The sequence below is a fragment of the Neoarius graeffei genome, chromosome 14 (genome assembly GCF_027579695.1).
Source record: "Neoarius graeffei isolate fNeoGra1 chromosome 14, fNeoGra1.pri, whole genome shotgun sequence".
Classification (NCBI taxonomy): Eukaryota; Metazoa; Chordata; class Actinopteri; order Siluriformes; family Ariidae; genus Neoarius; species Neoarius graeffei.
The window spans coordinates 31412412-31436789 of record NC_083582.1 but is presented as its reverse complement, the minus strand read 5'-3'; the positions used below and the strand labels follow the sequence as shown (position 1 = coordinate 31436789).

The 24378-nt window shown below is 39.8% G+C and overlaps 1 protein-coding gene across 1 annotated transcript in view; it reads left to right on the top strand.

The window, feature by feature from the left end:
* Positions 1–24378, top strand: part of LOC132897541 (double C2-like domain-containing protein alpha) — a 52871-nt gene that overhangs the window by 10049 nt on the left and 18444 nt on the right. The window contains exons 3-6 of the mRNA XM_060938801.1: positions 6099–6173; positions 8619–8728; positions 21821–21947; positions 22909–22968. Coding sequence (XP_060794784.1) covers positions 6099–6173; positions 8619–8728; positions 21821–21947; positions 22909–22968 — 372 coding nt within the window. The remainder of the gene's footprint in view (positions 1–6098; positions 6174–8618; positions 8729–21820; positions 21948–22908; positions 22969–24378) is intronic.

Genomic DNA, 24378 nt, shown 5'->3' with positions numbered 1-24378 from the left:
TGGGGGGCGCAGGATAAATGCTGTCTCTCTCACACACACAGCTCATGGTTGCCTGGCTCTGTGGTGCAGCTCCATGCCAGTTTGTCTAACCAAAGGCTGGACACCACTGGTGCCTGACTTTAATTGATCTGAAACATCATTAAAATGAGAAAATAAAGAAACTCCACAACCATGTAATTTTTGGTGGCAAATTTGAGATCTGACCACTCTTTCTTCACCTAGCCTTCATGTAAAGATTTCCAATATAAGCTATTATATCACTATTATATACAGTATATCGGCTATACATACTGTATCACAGATATATAAATTAAATATTACCTCAGCTTGATTTTGATTGTGGATGATAACACTGTTGACCGTAGCAGTGATTTCTTTCCATCCTGCATTTTCATGACTTCCTGATGCTAGTTTTCAGACTGTCATATAGGAATAATTAATTCAGTTGGACATGTGACATTAGAGCTTCTATTTTGAGCATGGAGAAGTTTCTTGGCTGTATTACATCTCTTCATGTTGTAAAGTCTAGGGGCATGGCCTCTAAACCGAGAATATTTAGGGGTCTGATTATTTTAAATGATGATGGTTTTCAGCTATCAAATTTATCAACACCCGATCATTCTTACACTGTGATTGGCGAGATACGAACCTTTCATGAATCGCATATGAACCCTGACCGACGATGATTTCTGCACTCAGATCTACACTAGATTTATAAATGAGGTCCATTCTGTTTTGGCATAACCAACCCTTTGAAGGACAGAAATGGCTCTTCAGTTTACATGGCCAAGGATTTGAATGTTTCTTTCTTTAAAAGATCTCACATACAAATACTCCTTCCTTCCTTCCTTCCTTGCTGCTTCCGTCACACCTGATAATTGGCAACCATGTCTGCACTACTTCTTGTCATCAGTCTCCATGCCACTCTGTCCTGTGCTAGACGCTTGGCTTGGGTGTAGGTTAGGTTGGTCCATTCTTTGATGTTATCATACCACTGTTTCTTCTGTCTGCCTCTCTTCCTTTTTCCTTCTAATTTCCCTTCAGTAATTTGCAGTGCTAGAGGACTGACTCTCCCTCTCATATTATGTCCAAAATATCCCATTTTCAGGCTGACCACCTTGCCAAAGAGCTCTCTGTATATACCGAGTTCTGTTAGGATGCTGCTGTTTGTTCTTTTCTCTTTCCAGCTGACATTCAGCATACGCCTCCAGAGCCACATTTCTGCTGCCGTTATTCTGTTTTCTTCAGATCTCAATAGAGTCCAGCTCCCTGCTCTATATACTGTAGTAGAGCACTCCAAACTAGAGTCTTGACCAGTTTAACTTTCAGGCTGATAGTTAGGTTGTTGCCATTCCATAGATGCTGGAGCGTAATCATTCTACGTTTTGCAATGGTAATTCTGCACAAATACTCATTTCCTTTTGAATATTTATTAAACTATCACCCTTAAAAAGACCAAGAATGAAGGATAACCAGAACATTCATACCACAACACCAGCTTTCAAATGTAACTACAAAGGATTCCATAATAAGAGAGGTTCTATAAATCAGTCTGAGATTAATGGACAGTGACAAGGCAAATATACCTGATGAATGTGAGATAATAAATTCAAATTGACAGCACTAGAGTTTTTGTTCCAGCATGCCTATCAGTCAAGGCATCTTTCTGCTAATTTTTGTCACCTTTAAGCGCCATGTTTTGATTAAAATGGCGAAGGAATACAAATTAGCAACAGTGTGACATAATTACCATACAATAAAGAAGACTTATGAAGCACTTTGAGCCAGTGAAGTTGGGCAGTGAGGAAGTTAATAGATATGGGTGAACTCTGCCTCCATAAAGAAAACTTGGAGAATATCGGCATTCTCCATGGAGGCAGACGTGCAAGTTTATAAGATGTGTTCATACAACAACACTGTTGAATTCTGGATTCTTATTAGTCAGAAGGTGTTGGTTAATTTTCTATGACAACAGCTCTGGCATTAGTGGTATGCATTTGTATGATGGATACGCCAAATAAATGGATTTTTAAAAACGTGAGGTTTTCTGTAAACAGACATTTATTTAAAGGTGCTGACTGCAAAGTCATCTGAAATTTATTTATTTATTGTGCATGGCATTTTCCTATGTCCTGCAAGAACAATATCATGCGGAAGAGATGTGATCATTTTGATGAGCTGAGGGTTGCTTTCCTTCATTTTGGGACTGTTTCCTAACTCTTGAGGTGAACAGTATGGTCCTAAATAGTCAAATGCAAGGAGCTTTAACTAATTAGCATAACTATGAAACTGCATTACACCAAGATGGTGACGTGCAGAAAACATCATGACTCTGCATCGACCTCGGAGAGTTTTGAGTCACAGGTATGTAATTTGTGGTTGGCAGAATAGATCCTCGAAACAAAAGATGAATATATCTTTTCTCTGTTACTGCTTTTGTGTTATCGTTTCTTTCTCTGTAAGATCAAAACATTAGGTGTATAACTCCATACTCGCTACTGTGGAGTCGGGTTCATGCATTCTAAGGCTAAGATAGCTAAGCGCTAGCTAGAAGGGTTTAGTTATCTGTCCAGAAAAATTACATAATCTAATCTTGCTCTATCTTGCAGTTGCACTCACTAGTCAGGCTTTCCTTTTCTTTTCCGCTGACTTTTAGCTGGCAGGAGAATGGAGTCCGCCATGCTTGCCCATGCCCACTTGTTTTGGTTAAAAGTAGGTCAAAAACACCCCACGGTGGTCATGTGATCTTGTTGCTTGCTTGCTTCAGCAATCTCCGGAATCGTAAAATGTGGGACACATTTTATCTCAGCAAAACATTTACACGTAGGATGCACGGTGTGTGCAGCATCGCAACATCTCAAAATGCCAACAGCAATAGAAATAGAACATTTTGCTCAGAATTCAACTTTGCAGTCAGCACTTTTAACCTTCATCCTACCAAGTGGGGTCCATCTGGACCCCGCACCTATATGTTTGTTTGCCATTTTAAAAATATGTGACATACTGCCTCACCGTTTTATGAATTTGTCGGAATTTATGTCTTAATTAAAACACTAAAGCACCGGAGGATCAGCTTTTTGCATTGTGAAGGTATAATTAATTTGTTACTGGGGTCCAACCGGACCCCAGAGTAAAGTTTATCTGTCTTTCATTTTATAATTGAATAGCACACTGAAAGTTAACTTCTTTTATTTCTTTTATGTTCCATAATGAAACTACCAAGGCATTCCTTCTTGGGGTCCGTGTGGACCCCACTGCTGCAATAAGCACAGGCTGCAAAACAAAAGCCCTAAATTATTTTACAATTACTTTTTTGTTTTAAATTCTGTAAGAAAAGACCTAAGTTGTAATCCAGAATGTTTTACAGCTGCATGAGCTGCAAAAATCATGTATATAATGCCAAGTTTTTGTGGAGCTATAATTTGCTACATGTATGCTAGTTATTGCAATATTATTGCAATGTTATTGCATTTATAATACATGATTGATATTCAGCCATAGTGGATTTTGTTCTTCAATAAAGTTATGTCTGTTTGCTGCATTGAATTGGTTCTTACTGCATTGACTTCAAGGTATTCCCTCCTGGGGTCCATACGGACCCCGCCTGGTAGTTTGTGTATGTAAAATTGGCTGGTAGGATGAAGGTTAAGTGTGTTCTTTATGCCTTGGGCCCTTTAGTGTATTGGTGTTATTAATACAAGATGTTCTGAACAAAACTTATCTGGTGATTTTGTCTTTATAAGCTTTAATTTTAAAGAAAAGTATTGGGGTCCAAACAGACCCCACATGGTAAGATTAAGGTGTAAAATAGCATGGTAGGATGAGGGTTGACATTTATGGAAGGAGTCTCCAATGTCAGCACTTTGGAACAATCAGGGTGTCAAGTTTCAGGTTTTCTGACACAGGAAAGTTTTCAGGACAGAAGAGTTTATGCGTTGCGGTTTCTCGCTAACATTATAAGCTGTGTTTTTTTGTCTTCAGCTTCAAGAAAGAGAAAAAAGAGAGACAGGTGAGGGAATGTAGCTGCTATAATGTAAGTAATGGAAGAAACTAACTTGTTTCAAAGACATTCCAGAACATTACATGGAAATGGAAAAAAAAATTTCATTTCTTAATAAATTAAAAAATATAATTGTTGGCATATTGCTCTGGTATAAGAGGAATGAAACATTTCAATGTACATATTTATTCATTGCTCTCCTTTGCGACTGGGAAAATTATTTGATTTTAGTCCCCAGATGCTAGCCTCTGATGCTTTGCATAGTTTCACTTACCTTCCTGTCATTTGTAATTCATGAGAAATACTTTCTTCAAATGAATTTCCAATTTCACTCATGAAAATCTCTCACTCCCACAGTTTCATTACTGGTTTCAGAAACAATTTCAACAGTTGTCATGTATACTGTAGTAATCCTCGAGGAAGTTAATAGCTATGGGAGGACTCTGACTCTATGAAAAAAAACAATATCTAAATGCATTTGAAATTCAAGTGTCTTTTTTAGGAAATCATTTTCCAGAAATAAACACATGACAGCTTATGCTCTGAAGGCTGCCCTAACATTAAATTGAACATTACAACCAATCAATTATCATTTAAATCCCTGTTTTATAAAACATTGCAAGAGACATCCTTATTGCTATAGATAGTTTTCACTGACGTCACGGCATTTCGGGGAATGCCCCCCAGCCGTCATCTTGGGGGGCAAACAAAACGGACCATCGCCACTACCGGCTACGTTATCTCGGACGAATTTATGAAGTTATATAGTCAGTTTTCTAAAATTAAAGATCAATCAGGAAGTATAAGGATGAGAAAAAAAAAACAGTTTAAATCGGAAAGCTGCGCACATATGCGCAGTCCTGCACACCGCTCGGGCTGCACAAATGTGCGCAGCTTTCCGATTTACACTGTTTTTTTCTCATCCTTATACTTCCTGTTTCATGGACTGTAATGGATTTGCTTATTTAGTAATTTTAATACAGAATTTACTTTGAAATTATAATCAGACACTCCAACGCCCCCCCTAAAAAAAAATCGGATCTGCGCGATTCAGGCGGCATCCGCCAAAAGGCGCGCTGTTTGCATCCCAAACACAAATCAAATCATACAGAATAGACCTAAAATGTTTTTTAAAAATGACCCTTGCGTGAGTGAAGTGACAAGTTTCAAATAGAAATGTGACAAACGAGCGATATTAAGTGTACATTTTACAATGTAAACGTACACTCAGCGGTTCCAGTTAGGCATTCTCCAGAGATTGTTCACATGATGTTTTGGTTTCCAAAAACAAACTTAAACACAATTGATTGTTTATTTAAACAACTTACCACTTATAAAATGATCGGAGCAGACTTTGCTGTGTTTGGAAGGCTGATAATCCTTGCGGTTGATTCTCGCAAGCCATAGACTTCTCCTTTGTATGCTGAGTTTCTTTGTTTGCTCGCCTTCATGCTCCCGTACAGTGGGAATTCCATAAAAGCTCCGCTTGACTTCATCATCTGACCTATTACGACAGCCGTGAATACAACAGGTGTGCACCATTGCTAGCTTTAAATAGCCTGCTTGGGTTCTTTTGAAGACTTTGTACTCGCGCGTTACAATGTGTGCTCAGTCACCCGTACGGTAAGCTGGACCCCCAAGATGACTGCCACTAGGGAATCCCTGACTCTGTGACGTCATGTGAAAACTATCTATACTGACTCATTACAATTAAAATGCTGGCTGAGCTTAGATCTCTACCAAAGATATTAATAGAATTTCATGCAGGAAAATGATACAACGTTTTGGCACCAAACTTCATTACAAATCTCAAATCTGACTAGAATTCCTAATACATGATAGAAGATCATAATAACATATTGAGATTGAAAGCAATGATGCAACCATGATGTATTACTCTATTTTGGTGGCTTGGCTGTTCAGAGTGACCAGCTCTAGACTGCTTAATATGTGTATGATGGTAGATGAGTCATTGCTATTATTTCCTGGACATTTTATCCTTTTATTTATTTATTTATTTATTTATTTATTTATTGCTCATGATGGACCAGGTACATCGTTGTCACTCTTCATCTCTGTGTGTCTCACTGTGTTCCAGGGTCTGAAGCCCATGGACTTCAATGGTTTAGCTGACCCTTATGTGAAGCTCCACCTGCTCCCTGGTGCCTGCAAGGTCTGTTCTACTCTCATTTTTTCCTGTCCTCTCCTTATAAACTATTGCCTGTGATAATATGTGGCTGTTATTTACATCACACAGCCACAAATCTCCTCAGGATAAAGAGAGACACTAACAGAGAGAATGTTTTCTCTCCTGGTTCACCTCAGCCTTAGGTGATGGAGCTGATCTGATACAGGAGACATATAGCTATATTAAACACACACACACACACACACACACACACACACACACACACACACACACACACACACACACAGAAGACCTGAATCTAGCCTAAGGAATCTAAGCACTGGAAAAGGAAGATACATTTTTCTTCTTTTTTTCAGCCTTTGTATGGGAAACAGGCTCACTGATATTATTCACATCCTGTCTCAATCTTTGCAATATATCTTCCAAAAGAAATGCTTTTGTCCATCAGAGACACACTGTGTACACTTACACTCTGCCTTTGTTTTATGTTATTATACATCTATTATCCATAACCAGTTATCCTGTGCAGGGTCGTGGCCAAGCTGGAGCCTATCCCAGCTGACTATGAGTGAGAGGCGGGGTACACCTTGGACAAGTTGCCAGATCATCGCAGGGCTGACACATAGACACAAACAACAATTCACACTCACCTATGGTCAATTTAGAGCCACCAGTTAACCTAACCTGCATGTCTTTGGACTGTGGGGGAAACCGGAGCACCTGGAGGAAACCCACGCAGACACAGGGAGAACATGCAAACTCCACACAGAAAGGCCCTCGCCGGCCACTGGGCTGAAACTCAGGACCTTTTTATACCTTATGTATAAGATTTAATTCTGATTATTTGCTATAAAAACAAGCTCTTGGTGATCACAGATTTGACAATCCTGTCATTAACTGTCCTGTTTGGGGCTCCTCCCCCAAGCATGGATCACCATGATTGCTGCCCCAGTGGGCCTTTATTAGCACTTGTTGCAGTTACTATTTTTGACCACTAGGTGCATTAATAATGCTCTGGAGCTAAATAGGGCTGTCAACATGCTGCACCACAATTGTGCAACGTCTGTAAAGGCACATAAATCAATGGAGCATCAGCTTATGTATGTCAAATAGCATTTTTTAAATTACTGTTCATGCAAAAGAGTTAATTAGTATTTCAGTGTAATTTAAAATGTATAGAGTTTGTAAATGAAGATTACCATTTGCTGAATAGCTGATATACTATCTGGTGGGGCTTTGCCTGACCTCCCCCATGGACAAATTGTGACTGCAGAATTCAACAGTGCAGTGGTGTAAAGGAAAATTAAAAAATACCCTTTCTTTTATTCGTTCACCATAAAAATAAAATACAAATAACTCAAACAATAGTGTCAATGTGGTCTCAGTCATATAGCCATGACTAGATGACCTCTAATAACTTTGATCAGACATATGCAGAGTTTGTTCACCATGCCTCCGAATGAGGACCCTGGTTTCATCTGGCTGGTCAGATGAAGGCTTCATCCCATGTACACAGCCTATTTTTGGGCACACAGTCTGGGGAAAAACACCACTTCCTTTTCTTCAAGCTCTGAGCCAAATGATGACACATGCCAGTGTTTTTGGATGGCTGTACCCACTGCTTTGCTTAGCAAATTTCCTAAACCTTGTTTCCTGAACATCTTGTAAAAATATACTGCCTCTGACATATACATAACCCAGTTTGGTGGCCCTCATGGTGTTTTTGCTGCATATGGCATGAGAGTGAAGAGGAATACATTCGTTTAGGCATCTCTGTCACAATCTTTTCAGAGCTTATACTTTTCAGTAGGTTTCAATAGGCATCGGTTGTTTTCAGCAGTCACGCATGACTGCAGAATAAAGCTCAACAATCTGCCACCTGTTACTCTTGTCCTTTTAATTCAGGAATAAATCACTGTAAGTGTTGCTGAGTGGTACAAATTAGTAACTACAGGGCCTAGACCTGTTGGCGGTGGAGGCCTATCCATCCACATGGTTGAGTTCACCATTTCAGTGACTCGAAAGAATTTTGAGGAGAATTAACATATGCAACTCAAGTTATTCTGAGACAGAATATCACAGATTAGTCATTATATTGGACTGTCCATGACAAGAAAAAAAAATCATGGTGTGGCACTTTTCCTTTGTACCTACATTGGTGCAGCTGGCAAAAGTGAATTAACAAGATAATTAATGGTGCCTCTTAGATTGCACTCTATCTTGAATTATAATGTTTGGTTAATAGTGGAGATTGCATTCTGTTTTTACTGAGGCTGAATAGAAAAAGCAATTTTCTCTGGTAATTTTCACTTCTCAAGCTTTTAAAAACCCAGAAGCACTGCGGCTTTTTACTGGAATAAAATCGTGCATTTTATTGCGTGATGATTTAAAATTATAGTGTTTCTTTGGGTAATCCATTTGGAAATTGCAGTGTTAATTATACCCATTTGTTGATGTTTATCAATCCAGGCAAACAAGCTGAAGACCAAGATTGTGAAGAACACCCTGAATCCTGTGTGGAATGAGACACTTACCTACTGTGGTATCACGGAAGAAGACATGTGCAGAAAAACACTCAGGTAGCATAAATATAATCCTCTCTATATCTGTCAATCGAGTTTATTTTCCCTTCTCTGTGGTTCACTGGTGATTATCATATTGTACTTTTGGTCCACGCCGCATGCAGCTTGGGCTGTCACTCTCCAACACCTCATTGCTGCTACCAGTGATGGGTGTGAGGGGGAAAATGCCCTTGTGTCTGGTATACCGGGAGTGGACAAACCCTTAAATAATACACATGCATCCCTTATCTTGGCAATTAGACTTTTGGTTCTCCAACAATTTGCTTTGAGTCCTGCTGGTGTTACATATGGTCCAAAAGCAGATAAGGAACCTGGACTCACTCTCCAGCTTAGATTTTGGGCTTTTTTCCCCCACATTAGTGGGACCGCATCAAATTGTGGTGCCTAACACAATGATAACTCAGTGGCTGAAGCTGTTGCCTAACAAGCAGGAGGTGATAAGCTCAATCCCCAGAGATTTCAGCCTATGAACAATACCTTTAGTCCTCAATGTCATACTTTCTTTGGATAAAAGCTTTACTAAATGAATTAACATCATGGTGAATTCATGAAACATCTGACATGGCTTGTAAGTTGAATTGACTAATTTATCTGAAGTATGGTCTTTGCCAAATATGGCAATATACCGCTTGAATTTGTTACTTATTACACTACTGATAGACAGTTCCCCCATTTTTTTTCTAGTTTTGCTGGAAATCATGTTGGATTTACAGATAATTAAAACATATGCTTACCAAGTTGCAAAATTTTTGATAAGCTCTACCCAAGGATGCCCTATGTTCAGTAAGTAATGGCCCTTGTCCATCACTACTGTGGCATTAACCCCTGCATATTCACTCCAGAAACGTTCATTTATTGAGAAATACACTCGCCAGCCACTTTATTAGGAACACCCACCCACCTGCCGTTTTATGCAGTTCTCTAATCAGCCAATCCCTTGACAGCAGCACAATGCATCAAATCATGCAGATACAAATCAAGAGCTTCAGTTAACGTTCACTTCAAACGTCAGAATGGGAAAAACTGTGATCTCCGTGACTTTCACTGTGGCATGGGTGTTGGTGCTAGATGGACTGGTTTGAGTATTTCAGAAACTGCTGATCTCCTGGGGTTTTCACACACAACCGTCTCTAGAGTTTACACAGAATGGTGTGAAAAACTAAAAACATCAAGTGAGCAACAGTGGGTGAAAATGTCTTGATAAGAGAGGTCAGAGGAAACTGGCCAGATTGGTTTGAGCTGCCAGGAAGGCTATAGTAACTCATATAATCACTCTTTGCAACTGTAGTGAGCAGAAAAGCATCTCAGCATGCAACAGCAGAAGATCACATTGGGTTCCACTCCTGAAACCAAGAACAGGAATCTTGTAATCAACAACAAGTTCCTATTAAAGTGACCAGTGGGTGTAGCTTCAGAACTTCTTGATTAAACCAAAGGAATGTCAAAACTTTTTCAAAACACTCCACTGTTTGTTGACTGACCTCTGAAAGTCAACTGTCATAACAAACAGCCAGCCCAGCTCTTGTTTATGCTAGCTTTGCTCCCATGGACCCACATAAGCTTCCAAAAATCTGGACATGCTGGCATCGTGTTGGCTTCAAGATGGCCAGTTCAAACACAGTTGTGATGTCTGACCTTCATCATAACTTGGAAACACAGTGTGGCATGATCATCCTGACATTCAGATGCTGATGAAAGCCGCTGGACCAGATTGATAAAACTATTGGATTCTGAATTCATGGCAAGGTCTGTCTGTCTGTCTGTCTGTCTGTCTGTCTGTCTGTCTGTCTGTCTGTCTATCTATCTATCTATCTATCTATCTATCTATCTATCTATCTCTGGAATGTTAGCTGGAAGGGTGACATACTTCACTGTCATGTATTTCCAGAAATTGTGAGGAAAAGATCATCCAGTTTTTAATCTGTCAGTCTGAGATAATGTGGAGCCATATACATACACAGATCCCTGTGAGCTGTTAAGATAGAAATAATAACATTAGAACAAGCGCATTAAAGGAAAAGTCCAGGATTTTTTTTTAAACCAGGGCCTCATTTTTCTATTTCATCGGGTCCAAATATTTATGAGGGACAAAAACGATTGAAATTGGTTCAGTGTTGCATTAGAACACTCTAACCAGGAACTGCAAAATATCTATACAGTGTAATCCTATAGGGCAATCATCCATGTCAAACTAAAACAGTTCTTTTCACCACTGACAGACTCATAACATTATTATTTGTGTCTGACAAGATGGAAAGAATCTCTACAGAGATACACTTGAGTGTGTTTACCTCAAGAAATATAAAGAAACTGTAGAAAATGACTGTTTCTACACTCACTGATTTACCTTTCTTTTCTTCGGGTTTTCTGATATATGAATGATTGAACAATCAGCAATATTGATGAGTGTCTGAAAACATGGAAAGGATGCCTACAGAGATAGACTTGTGTCTAACATATAACAGAAGTCTCGCTCAAGCTTCTACAGTTTATATATATATATATATATATATATATATATATATATATGTGTGTGTGTGTGTGTGTGTGTGTGTGTGTGTGTGTGTGTGTGTGTGTATACCATATTTAAATATATATAAATTGAGGTAAACAGACACAGGTGTATCACTGTAGAGATTCTTTCCATGTTGTCAGACACTTTTTATAATGTTATGAGTCTGTCAGTGGTGAAAAGAAGTGTTTTAGTTTGATGCGGATGATTGCCCTATAGAATTACATTGTACAGCCATTTTGCAGTTGCTGGTTATAGTGTTCTAACGTAATACTTAATCAGTTTCAATCATGTTTGTGCTTAGTAAGTATTTGGACCCAAAGAGATAGAAAAATGGGGCCCACATTAAAAAATCCAGGATTTTTCCTTTAATATAATCCTGTGATTTACTGCTGTACTACTGTTAGAGCTGCAACTGGAATAGAAAATTAATGAACCCTTCTGACCATCATATTCCAGACTCCATGATATATGCGTTGGTGAGAGTTCTTGTTTGAAATGTTGTAACATGCTGTATCAGGGGGGCTCTATCAAGCTTCTCTCTCTGTGTGTGTGTGTGTGTGTGTGTGTGTGTGTGTGTGTGTGTGTGTGTGTGTGTGTGTGTGTGTGTGTCATCCAGATGTAGTGACAGATTGAGGTCACAGTTACTTCTGAAGGGCATTTTATTTCACTGACCCTCAGTGAGCTTGTGAGTAGTGAACAAGTGTGTGTGTGTGTGTGTGTGTGTGTGTGTGTGTGTGTGTGTGTGTGTGTGTGTGTGTGTGTGTGTGTGTGTTAGACAGCTTGAGGGAGGGCAGAATATTCACCTCTGCAGAAACAGACAGAAAAAGCAAACACTAAACAAAGACATGACACTGTATCTGCACTGTAAAAAAAAATCTGTTGTTTTTACGGAAAAACACTGGCAGCTGTGGTTGCCAGAATAATCCTGTTAAAAATACAGTGAAATGTAAACAACATTACAGAATAACTTGTACATTTCACTGGGATTCCATGTACAATTAATGATAACTAAATGTAAATTTTACAGGTATTCAATGTACAATAATCAATACATAACTGTTAATTTTACGGATATTCATTGTACAATAAAAAAGCATCTAGGAATGAATTGCGAGTGTTCTCGATTATTGGTTTTTGTGGCTCCAAAATGATGGTTACAAGCAATGATCTACTAGACAGATATTTTATTTGATTTAGAGTTTTACGAAATGTGCTGGAGAGCCTCTACTGACATTTTTTAATTTTTTTAACAGGGCAATGATGTAATTTTAACTATCACATTCTGTTTTAGTATTACAGTTTGTCTGTGTTTAAACTACAACAATTTGTAAATTCTACAAAAAAATATGATCAATTCAACATATTCTTACTGTTAAATTAACAGTGGTATTTGGTTAGGAGTTTTACAGTATATTGATGTAAATTACACACTGCTTCATTGTTTTTGTATTTACAGTTTTTTTATGTCATGATTTTACATAAATTCAATGTTAATTCTACGGACATTTTTTACAGTGTGCGAAAGAGATTATTTCAGCAGAAATAAGTAAACTCTGCATGACTAACTTCTGGAGATTTTGTAGGGTGCTCTATGTGTTACAGCGTAGTTACATTTATAACTAAAATGTACACTGATCAGCCATAAAATTAAAAACAGTGACAGGTGATGTGAATAGCATTGATTATCTCATTATAATTGCATCTGTTAAAGGGTGGAATATATTAGGCCGCAAGAAAATAGTCAGTTCTCAAAGTTAATGTGTTGGAAGCAGGAAAAATGGGCAAGCATAAGCATCTGAGTGACTTTGACAAGGGCCAAATTGTGACGGCTAGATGTCTGAGCATCTCCAAAATGGCACAACTTGTGGGGTGTTCCCGGTATGCAGTGGTTAGTACCTACCAAAAGTGGTCCAAGGAAGGTCAATCAGTGAACCAGTGACAGGGTCATGGGTGTCGAAGGCTCATTGATTCGCATGGGGCACAAAGGCTAGCCCATATGGTCCAATCCCACAGAAGAGCTACTGTAGCACAAACTGCTGAAAATGTTAATGCTGACACCTTCCTGTTTTAGCCAGCATTAACTTTTTTTTTTAGCAGTTTCTGCTACAAACTGGTTTTGTGGTCAAACTGACATTTTCAGTTGTCTCTTATGTAAATACTGCCTATGCAGCAAAACCCAGCCTTGATTATGTTTTTTTGTTTGTTTCTTTTTGTTTTTTGTTTGTTTTTTGTCTGAAGAATGGTTTCTTATGTAATATATTGCTTTCTTTACTGACATACAGTAGAATTTTTTTTCTGTAACATTGCTGTATTTTTTTGTAAACGCAATATTCAGACAAAACTCTAAACTGTTTTGTACTAACTGTGCCTAAGACTTTTGCACAGTACTCTACATGTTGCTGTATGAATAGTCCTAGTAGTAACGTCCACCCTAAGTACTCAGCAGGTTAAAATATAGCACTCAATCCAGCACATACTAGTATTTCATCTCATCTCATCTTATTATCTCTAGCCGCTTTATCCTGTTCTACAGGGTCGCAGGCAAGCTGGAGCCTATCCCAGCTGACTACGGGGGAAAGGCAGGGTACACCCTGGACAAGTCGCCAGGTCATCACAGGGCTGACACATAGACACAGACAACCATTCACACTCACATTCACACCTACGGTCAATTTAGAGTCACCAGTTAACCTAACCTGCATGTCTTTGGACTGTGGGGGAAACCGGAGCACCCGGAGGAAACCCACGCGGACACAGGGAGAACATGCAAACTCCGCACAGAAAGGCCCTCGTCGGCCGCGGGGCTCGAACCCAGACCTTCTTGCTGTGAGGCGACAGCGCTAACCACTACACCACCGTGCCGCCCCTAGCATTTTGTGTTTTCATATATTTAAAATTGGATGCTGACAGTTAATTGTGCGGACAAATTGACAAAGCCACAAGACACAAAATCAAGGTTTTGAAATTGTAATGTCTCTACAGGATGTAGGCTATTTTGTCATGATTTGAATTCACTATTTTGTCTTTTCAAATTAATGACAATATTTTTGTTCATACAAAGTCTCCCCTGTAAAGAAAACATGGTTAGAAGGAAAAGCTGACTGAGTACTCATCTGCTACACTTACAGCTCACTCTCTGTTACACACACAGTTTAAACACCACAAAACTCCTGGTGCATATGTTCCATGACACCACTGATTGATTATTGAATACTCAGTAGGTTACTCACCTCACTATCAATCAATACCAGTATTGATGAGTACCAAAGAACTGAACATAATACAACCCCATTTCCAGAAAAGTTGAGATATTTTCCAAAATTCAATAAAAACGATATTTGATTTGTTAATTCATGTGAACCTTTATTTAACTGACAAAAGTACAAAGAAAAGATTTTCAATAGTTTTACTGACAATTGTATTTTGTAAATATAAAAGAGGTTAGAATTTGACGCCTGTAACACACTCAAAAAAAGTTGGGACAGAGGCATTATTATCATTGTATTACATCTCCTTTCCTTTAATAACATTTTTCAATTGTAAGGGATCTGAGGATACTAATTGTTGCAGTTTTGCAATTTGATTTTTTGCCTATTCTTGCTTGATACAAGACTTTAGCTGCTCAACAGTCCATGGTCGCCATTGTCTGATTCTTCTCTTCATGATGTGCCATACATTTTCAATAGGAGACAGATCTGGACTGGCAGCAGGCCAGTCAAGTACACACACTCTGTGTCTACGAAGCCACACTGTTGTAGCCCATGCAGAATGAGGCCTGGCATTGTCCTGCTCAAATAAGCATGGACTTCCTGGGAAGAGATACTGCCTTGATAAATATGTCTGTCTAAAATCCTAATATACACCCCAATATATTAATGGTACCTTCACACACATGCAACTCACCCATGCTGTGGGCACTGATGCCCCCCGTACCATCACAGATGCTGGCTTTTGCACCTTTCTCTGATAACAAACTGGATGGTCGTGTTCACCTTTGGCACTGAGAACTCGACATCCAGTTTTCCCAAAAACAAGGGGAAATGTGGACTCATGTAACCACAGCACATGTTTCCACTGTCTTTCGGTCCATCTGAGATGAGTTCAGGCCCAGAGAAATCTGTGGCGTTTCTGCATAGAATTGATGAATGGCTTCCTCCTTGCGTAATACAGTTTCAGGTTGCATTTCTGGATGCAGCAGTGGACTGTGTTAAGTGACGACGGTTTTCCGAAGTACTCCTGAGCCCATGTGGCCATATTTGTCACATTAGCATGACAGAGTTTCTCAGGCAGTGCCACTTGAGGGCTCGAAGGTCAACCACATTCAACAGTGGTTTCTGACCTTGCCCCTTACACACTGAGATGTCTCCGAATTCCCTGAATCTTTTTACAATATGTACCGTAGATTTTGAAAGACCTAAAATCTTGCATTGATAAATGTTCTTTTTGAATTGATTAACGATCCTCTCAGGAATTTTGGCACAAAGGAGTGAGACACAACCCATCTTTGCTTGCAAAGATTGAACCCTTTGTGCTGCTCCTTTTATACTCAGTCATGTTAACAATTAACCTGCTTATTGTGGAATCTTCCAAAATGGAGTTACTTGAATATCCTATGAACTTTTCAGTCTTATTTTACCTCTGTCCCAACTTTTTATGAGTGTGTTGCAGGGATCAAATTCTAACTTAATTTATATTTACAAAGTACAATTAAGTTGGTCAGTAAAACTATTGAAAATCGTTTCGTTGTACTTTTGTCAGTTAAATAAAGGTTCGTGTGACTTAACAAATAGCATATTTTTGTTTTTATTGCATTTTGGAAAATATTCCAGCTTTTCTGGAAATGGGGTTGTAGTAGGAAATGGAAAATACAGATGCATTCCTTACTCCACCTGACAGTTCACTACATTTCTACACTTTTTGAAAAATTTTTTGGCAGACAATCAAAAGTTATACACATCTGAAAAAAAAACACGTCAGAAAGATCAACCCAGCAAACAAATAGCTATCTTAACACAGACTAGGCTTCCTTAATCTCCCTTTTTCTTCTTGAAAATAAAACCTCAGCAGAATAGTGATCATTTACTTTCATGAAAAAAATGAAGGCTCTTCTTTGCTCCATCCTCACTGCCTTTTCAACTTGATCTCTTCCTGCATCATGACCTACTCATCATGAGTCTCTCTCTCTCTCTCTCTCTCTCTCTCTCTCTCTCTCTTTCTCTCTCTCTCACTCTGTGAAACCATGTTCTTGTGTTCCACAGGAATGAAAGACTGATTTGTAGCAAATTACTGGCCAGCGTTTGAACCACCATTGCTTTTTGTGGATGAGACAGTTCCGGAAAGCTGTTGAAAGGACCCAATTTGGCCAAAGACAGAGAAACCGAGAAAGAGAGAATAAAACAAAAGAAAAAAGAAGGTTGTCTGAACAAAGAGGGACATTAGTCAGCATCCAGAATCTGTTAGAAGATGCATACTTTTTCAGTTTTATTCAGTGCCACAATCTGCACTCTTTCCTTTCCACTACAATATTCCATGCTTATTCAGCCTTTTTCTAATGTACTGTCCTGAATCCTTTTATTTATCTTAGATTCCTAAAGAGGATTACTTCCTGTCCAAAGTTCCACATCATGTAATCATCTGAAATGGGCTTATTTGGGTAAAAGTGATAACATGGTGTTTAAGTGGTGTGGTGCGGTGCGGTGTATCCGATTGTCCATGTCTCTTTGATTTAATCAGTCAGGGCAAGAAAGTTTCCTCTTAGTGATGCACTGATCTCATCTCATCTCATTATCTCTAGCCGCTTTATCCTTCTACAGGGTCGCAGGCAAGCTGGAGCCTATCCCAGCTGACTATGGGCGAAAGGCGGGGTACACCCTGGACAAGTCGCCAGGTCATCACAGGGCTGACACATAGACACAGACAACCATTCACACTCACATTCACACCTACGGTCAATTTAGAGTCACCAGTTAACCTAACCTGCATGTCTTTGGACTGTGGGGGAAACCGGAGCACCCGGAGGAAACCCACGCGGACACGGGGAGAACATGCAAACTCCGCACAGAAAGGCCCTCGCCGGCCCCGGGGCTCGAACCCAGGACCTTCTTGCTGTGAGGCGACAGCGCTAACCACTACACCACCGTGCCGCCCCTGATGCACTGATACTAATATTAATATTTGTATCAGGTTTGATACCAACATTCAATGTGATGTGATACTGTGTAATGTAAACATAACCTCCCCAATGCTTTTACTTGCTTAATTATATTAATTAATTAATTTTATTAATCTCAAAATGAAAGCAAAACTAATCTTACGCCAAAAAAAAATGTTAACCCCATTAATTGCAAACAATTTGAAAATTTATGTTTGGGATACATGACACATAGTCGATATAGGCCTTTACAAAATAGAATATTTTACCAGACGCTACATATTTTTAAGTGGTGAATATGTGGCTGTATTTGCTTCAGTGCCAGTCAGAATATATTGTATGGTCTAATAACAATTCTCCACTCAGCCAGATTTACTGTGTTGCACCGTATGTCCACACTGACTCTTGTGTACACGAGGTGTGACTTGATGTGAGATTTGATCGTAGCCTCCTCTCACGTCCACATTGATAAATGCTGAACTTTATGTGGAAATGACTGTATGCTTAGTTTTCTGTTGTACATTAATTTCCTAAACGAAGGACTGTGTTTCTGTCATCAATCGCTGTTGTTTGGTATCATTCCTTTGCCTATCTATTTAATGTCTGGTTGTTAGTAAACCAGTGGGGTTTTTTTTGTTTGTTTTCTGGACATTCCAAATTGTTGTATTGGCTAAGTCCAATGTCTGTGAAATGGCTCTGATTGATTTTCCCTCTTTTTTTCATCTTCAAAATGGCTTGATTTCTCCCATAGACAGTTTTCTGGTCTTCATACTGGTTTATCCTTTTAAACAACAAATTCAGTCTTCACAGCTAAAACCCAAGGTTCAAACCACAAGCAGATATTCAGAGCTATTAATTGTTTAAACATTCACTCTAACAAGGCAACACCTGGACAACAAGAAACACTTATCAGCCAATATTTTTGATCACCTGAAAAATAGGTGGGTTCAAACAAAAGGTAGTATGTTCTAAAATGTTAAATGCATCTGTGTAAATATCAGGAAATTAATGCTGAAATAAATTCCAAACTAATATCTAATTTTCATCTTTTGATCTCAAACTCAAATGCGAAAAATCTAAAGAAATGGCCTTGCTGTTCCAACACTTTTGGAGGGGACTGTACATACGTATAACTCAGACTCAATTGGAAAAAGTCATACTGATGCATCTTAATAAAGATCTACACTTGAAGGACAGTCTTATTTCATTTGATTAAAAACAGCCTCTGATGCCCCCTGTGATTCTCCCTGAAGGCAAGCACTGCCATTTCATTGGAATAGTCAAAGAAGAATGTTTTCATTTTAATCACATTCATGCCAGCCCTGAGGTTTGGGCATTAATGGAAAGGAAAATCAGTTGTTTTCTCAGTGAGCCAAATGATTTTTATTTGTGACACACAATGAGTCATTATTGCAACCTTGTTCAGTCTTGATGAGTCTGTGCCTGAGGCCAGTGTTTCCAGAACAGAGTAAATAATGCCTTTTTTTGTCTAGCTTATTAATCTCACTTAAACACTTAACTGAGAGTGTCCGCTTGCTTACTTGCTGTCTCAGGCTGGAGAGAATGCACGATCATTTGTGAACCTTCTCATATTAAAGGAGATACGCAGAACCTCTCATCTCATCTCATTATCTCTAGCCGCTTTATCCTGTTCTACAGGGTCGCAGGCAAGCTGGAGCCTATCCCAGCTGACTACGGGCGAAAGGCGGGGTACACCCTGGACAAGTCGCCAGGTCATCACAGGGCTGACACATAGACACAGACAACCATTCACACTCACATTCACACCTACGGTCAATTTAGGGTCACCAGTTAACCTAACCTGCATGTCTTTGGACTGTGGGGGAAACCGGAGCACCCGGAGGAAACCCACGCGGACTCGGGGAGAACATGCAAACTCTGCACAGAAAGGCCCTCGCCGGCCACGGGGCTCGAACCCGGACCTTCTTGCTGTGAGGCGACAGCGCTAACCACTACACCACCGTGCCGCCCGCAGAACCTTTATTTTTAAATAAATTTCTGAGTGGATAGTATCTCCATCCTTGGCTCTTGTATGCTGCATAAATGGGAATTAAAAAATATATATTTTTGAGAGTTAAAATCGACCACAAAGTTGGCATTCGAGCTGCCCCCCTGAGCTAGCCATCCCTGAGTGCGTGACGTCACAGCAGTAACCGGTTTTACGGCCGAGGCCTTTGACAACTATAGACCAAAGTCATATAAATGAAAATTTATGGTGAAAGTAAGAAATACCGTTACCGACTTGCTCAACTAAGACTGATTTAACTTCATTGATTGTGGGTTGACTGTCATTAAAACAGGATAGGTGTTATAACTTATGCAACATACATGTACATGCATGCATTTTCACTGATAAAATGTAAAAGGCTAATTAAATAATCAGATGAACTGAGACAATCACATTCTGAAGCAAATTAAATAATCTTATACCGGTAACTTAAACACACAATACAAGTTACATGTATTAATCTAAATGCAGGTAAACAATGTGTTATTTTTGTTGTTTTTTTTTTTATCCAAATGAGAGTCGGAGCTGGGGCGGCATGGTGGTGTAGTGGTTAGCGCTGTCGCCTCACAGCAAGAAGGTCCTGGGTTCGAGCCCCAGGGCCGGCGAGGGCCTTTCTGTGTGGAGTTTGCATGTTCTCCCCGTGTCCGCGTGGGTTTCCTCCGGGTGCTCCGGTTTCCCCCACAGTCCAAAGACATGCAGGTTAGGTTAACTGGTGACTCTAAATTGACCGTAGGTGTGAATGTGAGTGTGAATGGTTGTCTGTGTCTATGTGTCAGCCCTGTGATGACCTGGCGACTTGTCCAGGGTGTACCCCGCCTTTCGCCCGTAGTCAGCTGGGATAGGCTCCAGCTTGCCTGCGACCCTGTAGAAGGATAAAGCGGCTAGAGATAATGAGATGAGATGAGAGTCGGAGCTTACCCGTCTGTGTTCTCGCTTCGTGAAGGCCGATCTTGTGGCCAATTGTTTTGAAACAATCTGACTTTCAGTTGTTCGTTCAGTTCTCTGTTCATTTGCTTCTTCCATGTAAGGGCAAGATGGCAGCAATATCCAGTTTAGAAATAAGACAGCTGCTCCAATCTTTCTCCATTCTCTCCATTACTGAGTACTCTGCCATTACTGCTCGGCTCAGGCATTTACTAAAACCCGGGATGGAATGGGATGTCACCGGTTTTAGCAACAACCGCGGGGAGGTCACTGCCCGAGCGATATGTCACGTCTCGTTCCGTCCCGGGTTTTACCAACAACCCTCGGCTCACTCCAGGAAAACTGGTGCAACTAAACTCACTTCCCTCATCTCATCTCATCTCATTATCTCTAGCCGCTTTATCCTGTTCTACAGGGTCGCAGGCAAGCTGGAGCCTATCCCAGCTGACTACGGGCGAAAGGCGGGGTACACCCTGGACAAGTCGCCAGGTCATCACAGGGCTGACACATAGATACAGACAACCATTCACACTCACATTCACACCTACGGTCAATTTAGAGTCACCAGTTAACCTGACCTGCATGTCTTTGGACTGTGGGGGAAACCAGAGCACCCAGAGGAAACCCACGCGGACACGGGGAGAACATGCAAACTCCACACAGAAAGGCCCTCGCTGGCCACGGGGCTCGAACCCAGACCTTCTTGCTGTGAGGCGACAGCGCTAACCACTACACCATCGTGCCGCCCAAACTCACTTTCCTTTAAAAAAAAATAAATAAATAAAATAAATACTTTCCTTTTCTTGTAGTTTTATTTAATTGTTGGTACTGCACTCTCTTTCAATATGGGCTTATAGCCAACGCTCCTCAACAGATCAGAGGTTTCGTACGAGTCTTCAGTAAAATGTGCAGAGCAGAGGAGAGACCACTTCATAGGTGCCCAATGTGCCCATCAACTTCTCGCAAAACGCGTCCAAATCTTTGCAGTTTGAACGTTCTTGGGCCATGAATGCAACGTAAATCCACCTTCTGTCATGTTGCTACATCTACATGGCATGGCGATAAATTAGTTCAAAATGGAGGATCGGAGTTGCAGTCAGCTCTGTGTTTTAGTATAGCGTAAATGGCGATGAGACCGATAGACTTCCTGCTGTGACGTTACGGACGTCAACATTATTAACTCGGACCGCTACCTATATAAATCACTTTAATTGTAAAAATTACTATATTAGATTTATTGTTGATGCCTAAAACTATTCCTGTGCCATTCTTGAGGTCTCAAGGCATTTATAAACGAAAGTGAGGCCATGGCTCTGCATATATGCTTTAACTACATCAGGTGAAGTGAAACTGTAATGAAAGAATTTCCTTTTGTATTGTCAGCTGTGTTGTGGACAGTCTTTATATGATCTAATATGACTGCTTGTGTCTTATATCCTCTCTGTCTGTCTCACTATCTCTGTCTCTCAGAGTGTCTGTGTGTGATGAGGACAAGCTGACGCATAACGAGTTCATTGGTGAGTCACGTGTGGCCCTCCGGCGAGTGAAGCCTGATCAACCCAAGCACTTCAATGTCTGCTTGGAACACCCACCTCCTGTGAGTGTGTGTGCATGTGTGTGTACAACATATGAATTATTCATCCATTTACCAACTGATCAAAGGTGCAGATGGAGAGATGGAAGAACTTTGCCAATCGTAACACAACCCACACTATCTTGTCTCCATTAAACTTCACATATCATTAAGTGTTAGTATTTTTGAGTGACGTACACTATTAGAAAAAAAGACGCATTAAACATTCTATGTAAAACTCTGCAATTATGAAAAAAAACATTATTTCTTTTAGCAGATTGAAGAGTTCTTCGATGTTCCCCTTTTGAGATACCCCATAAAGGTTCTATGTAGAACTGTTAATTATTTTTTTTAAACTTGCAAGAATCCTTTTTTTTTACTGAGAGTGGTAAATCATTTGATGAATCATTTTTTCCCCAAAAGAATGAAACTTTTAGCAATCCAAAGAACCATTAACTAGCCAAAGAAGCTTTAGAAATCCCATCTCAAGAACCCTTGAGCAACATTTGGGGAATACTTATTTGAGGAATGCTTTTGTGTACAACCATTAATCATTCAAACAACCTTTCAGGAATCCCATTTTCTAAGAGACTAGAACTATTAATCATCTCCAGAACCCCTGAGGAACCTTTGAGGAATACTTTTTCTTAAGACTGTGGAATCATCCCATATTCAGAATGATAAACCATTCAAAGAACCTCTCAGAAATCCCTTTTTCAAAGAATCACTTTTTTTGAGTAGATGATCCAAAGAACCTTTGAGGAACCTTTGAGGGAGGCTTTTTTTGTAAGAGTGTAGAATCATTAACCATTCAATAAAACCCCTGAGGATTCCATTTTCTAAGAGTGTAGAGCAACTAACTAAAGAACCCTTAAGAACTGCCTTTTGTCTCAAATAATTAACAATACAAAGAACCATTGAGGAATCTCTTTTTTCTTAAAATGTAGGCCTGTTGTTTTGGAGTAACATTATCTTTGTGTCTCAGCTGGCATCTCCTACTGCCATGACCACAGCACTGCGAGGGATCTCCTGTTATCTACGGGAGGTAAATATACCTTCTATTTCACTTCCTCTGATTCTGTATCCCAATAACAATCCACTGAGCTTAGATGTTTCCCCGCTGCATTAGTATGTGTCATGTCCATGCTCTGTCATCCACGACATATATTTTTTCAGCCATGTCAGAGTCCAACATCTCCAAGGGCAACAACTGTCTTCCCATTCTCCTGTTGCTCCATTGTTACCAGAGCAGTTGACACAGCAGACAAGACAGAGCAGCAGATCATGACCCAAGACTTTCTAATTAGCCACATGAGACCAGGAAGAAGGTTCTTTACAAAAAAACTGGGGGAAAAGAAACCAACAATCCAACAGAGAGGAAAGTGGTTGGTGAGGTGAGAATTAGGTTCATTGAGAGGAAATTTAAGAACTCTTTACAGAGAGAAGATATGTTTAAGTATTGGTACGAAAGCATCCAAGAGGAATTTGTGTGAGGAACGTCTCACATAACGTTTTGAGGAAGAGGCTGATGAGGAACTGCTGGGAAAATGCACATTTTTACTTTGCACTAGTGCATATGTGCATCCTAAAATATCTTGTCACTGGAAGGCTATAAATATACACATCTGTATATATAAGTGCTGCCTGTAGTCATGAGTGACTCACTCTCCACTGTGCTCTTGCTTTTGTTGCTCACTTTTCATTTGGTTTCTCCTCCCCCTCTCTTCACGCTACCTCATTTCTTCTGTCTACCCTTCCATCTGCCTGCCATCCATCTTTGTCTGCTCTGGCTCAGTGATAGTATGTTGCTAATAAGCTACATAACCAGCTTGTTACGGAATGACATTGACTTGCATTTGAGTACAAATAAACAAATGTGTTTAGTCACATGTGGTGCTGATGTGATAGGGGAGGGGGAGTCAATAAATCAAATTTCTCAGAAGTGCTCAAACTAAACAATTGAGTGAAACCATTGAATAGACATTCTCTAAAATGATCCAATATTCATTATCAACATTTTCCATGCACCAGTATTCTCCATCAAACACCAACATTCTCCAACAAACATCAGTTTTCACCAACAAACACCATCATTCTCCAAAAACCATTATTCTCCATTAAACTCCAAACACCAACATGCATTAGTATTCTCCAACAAATACCACCTCTTCAACAAACAACACACATGAACCATCAATATTCTTCAGTACAAACCATTTGCTGTGGCATTGTTTCAACAACCTTATGCAATGTCACAACATTTATTTCTGTCCAGGGTTGCATTATTTTATAACCAAGATCTTGTATTGATGACGGGAGAGTTGAACCACTCTGTCAAGTCTTCTCCAGCATCCCAAAGACTTTCAATGGGGTTAAGGTCAGGACTCTGTGGTGGCCAATTCATGTGTGAAAATGATTCCTCATGCTCCCTGAACCGCTCTTTCACTATTTGAGC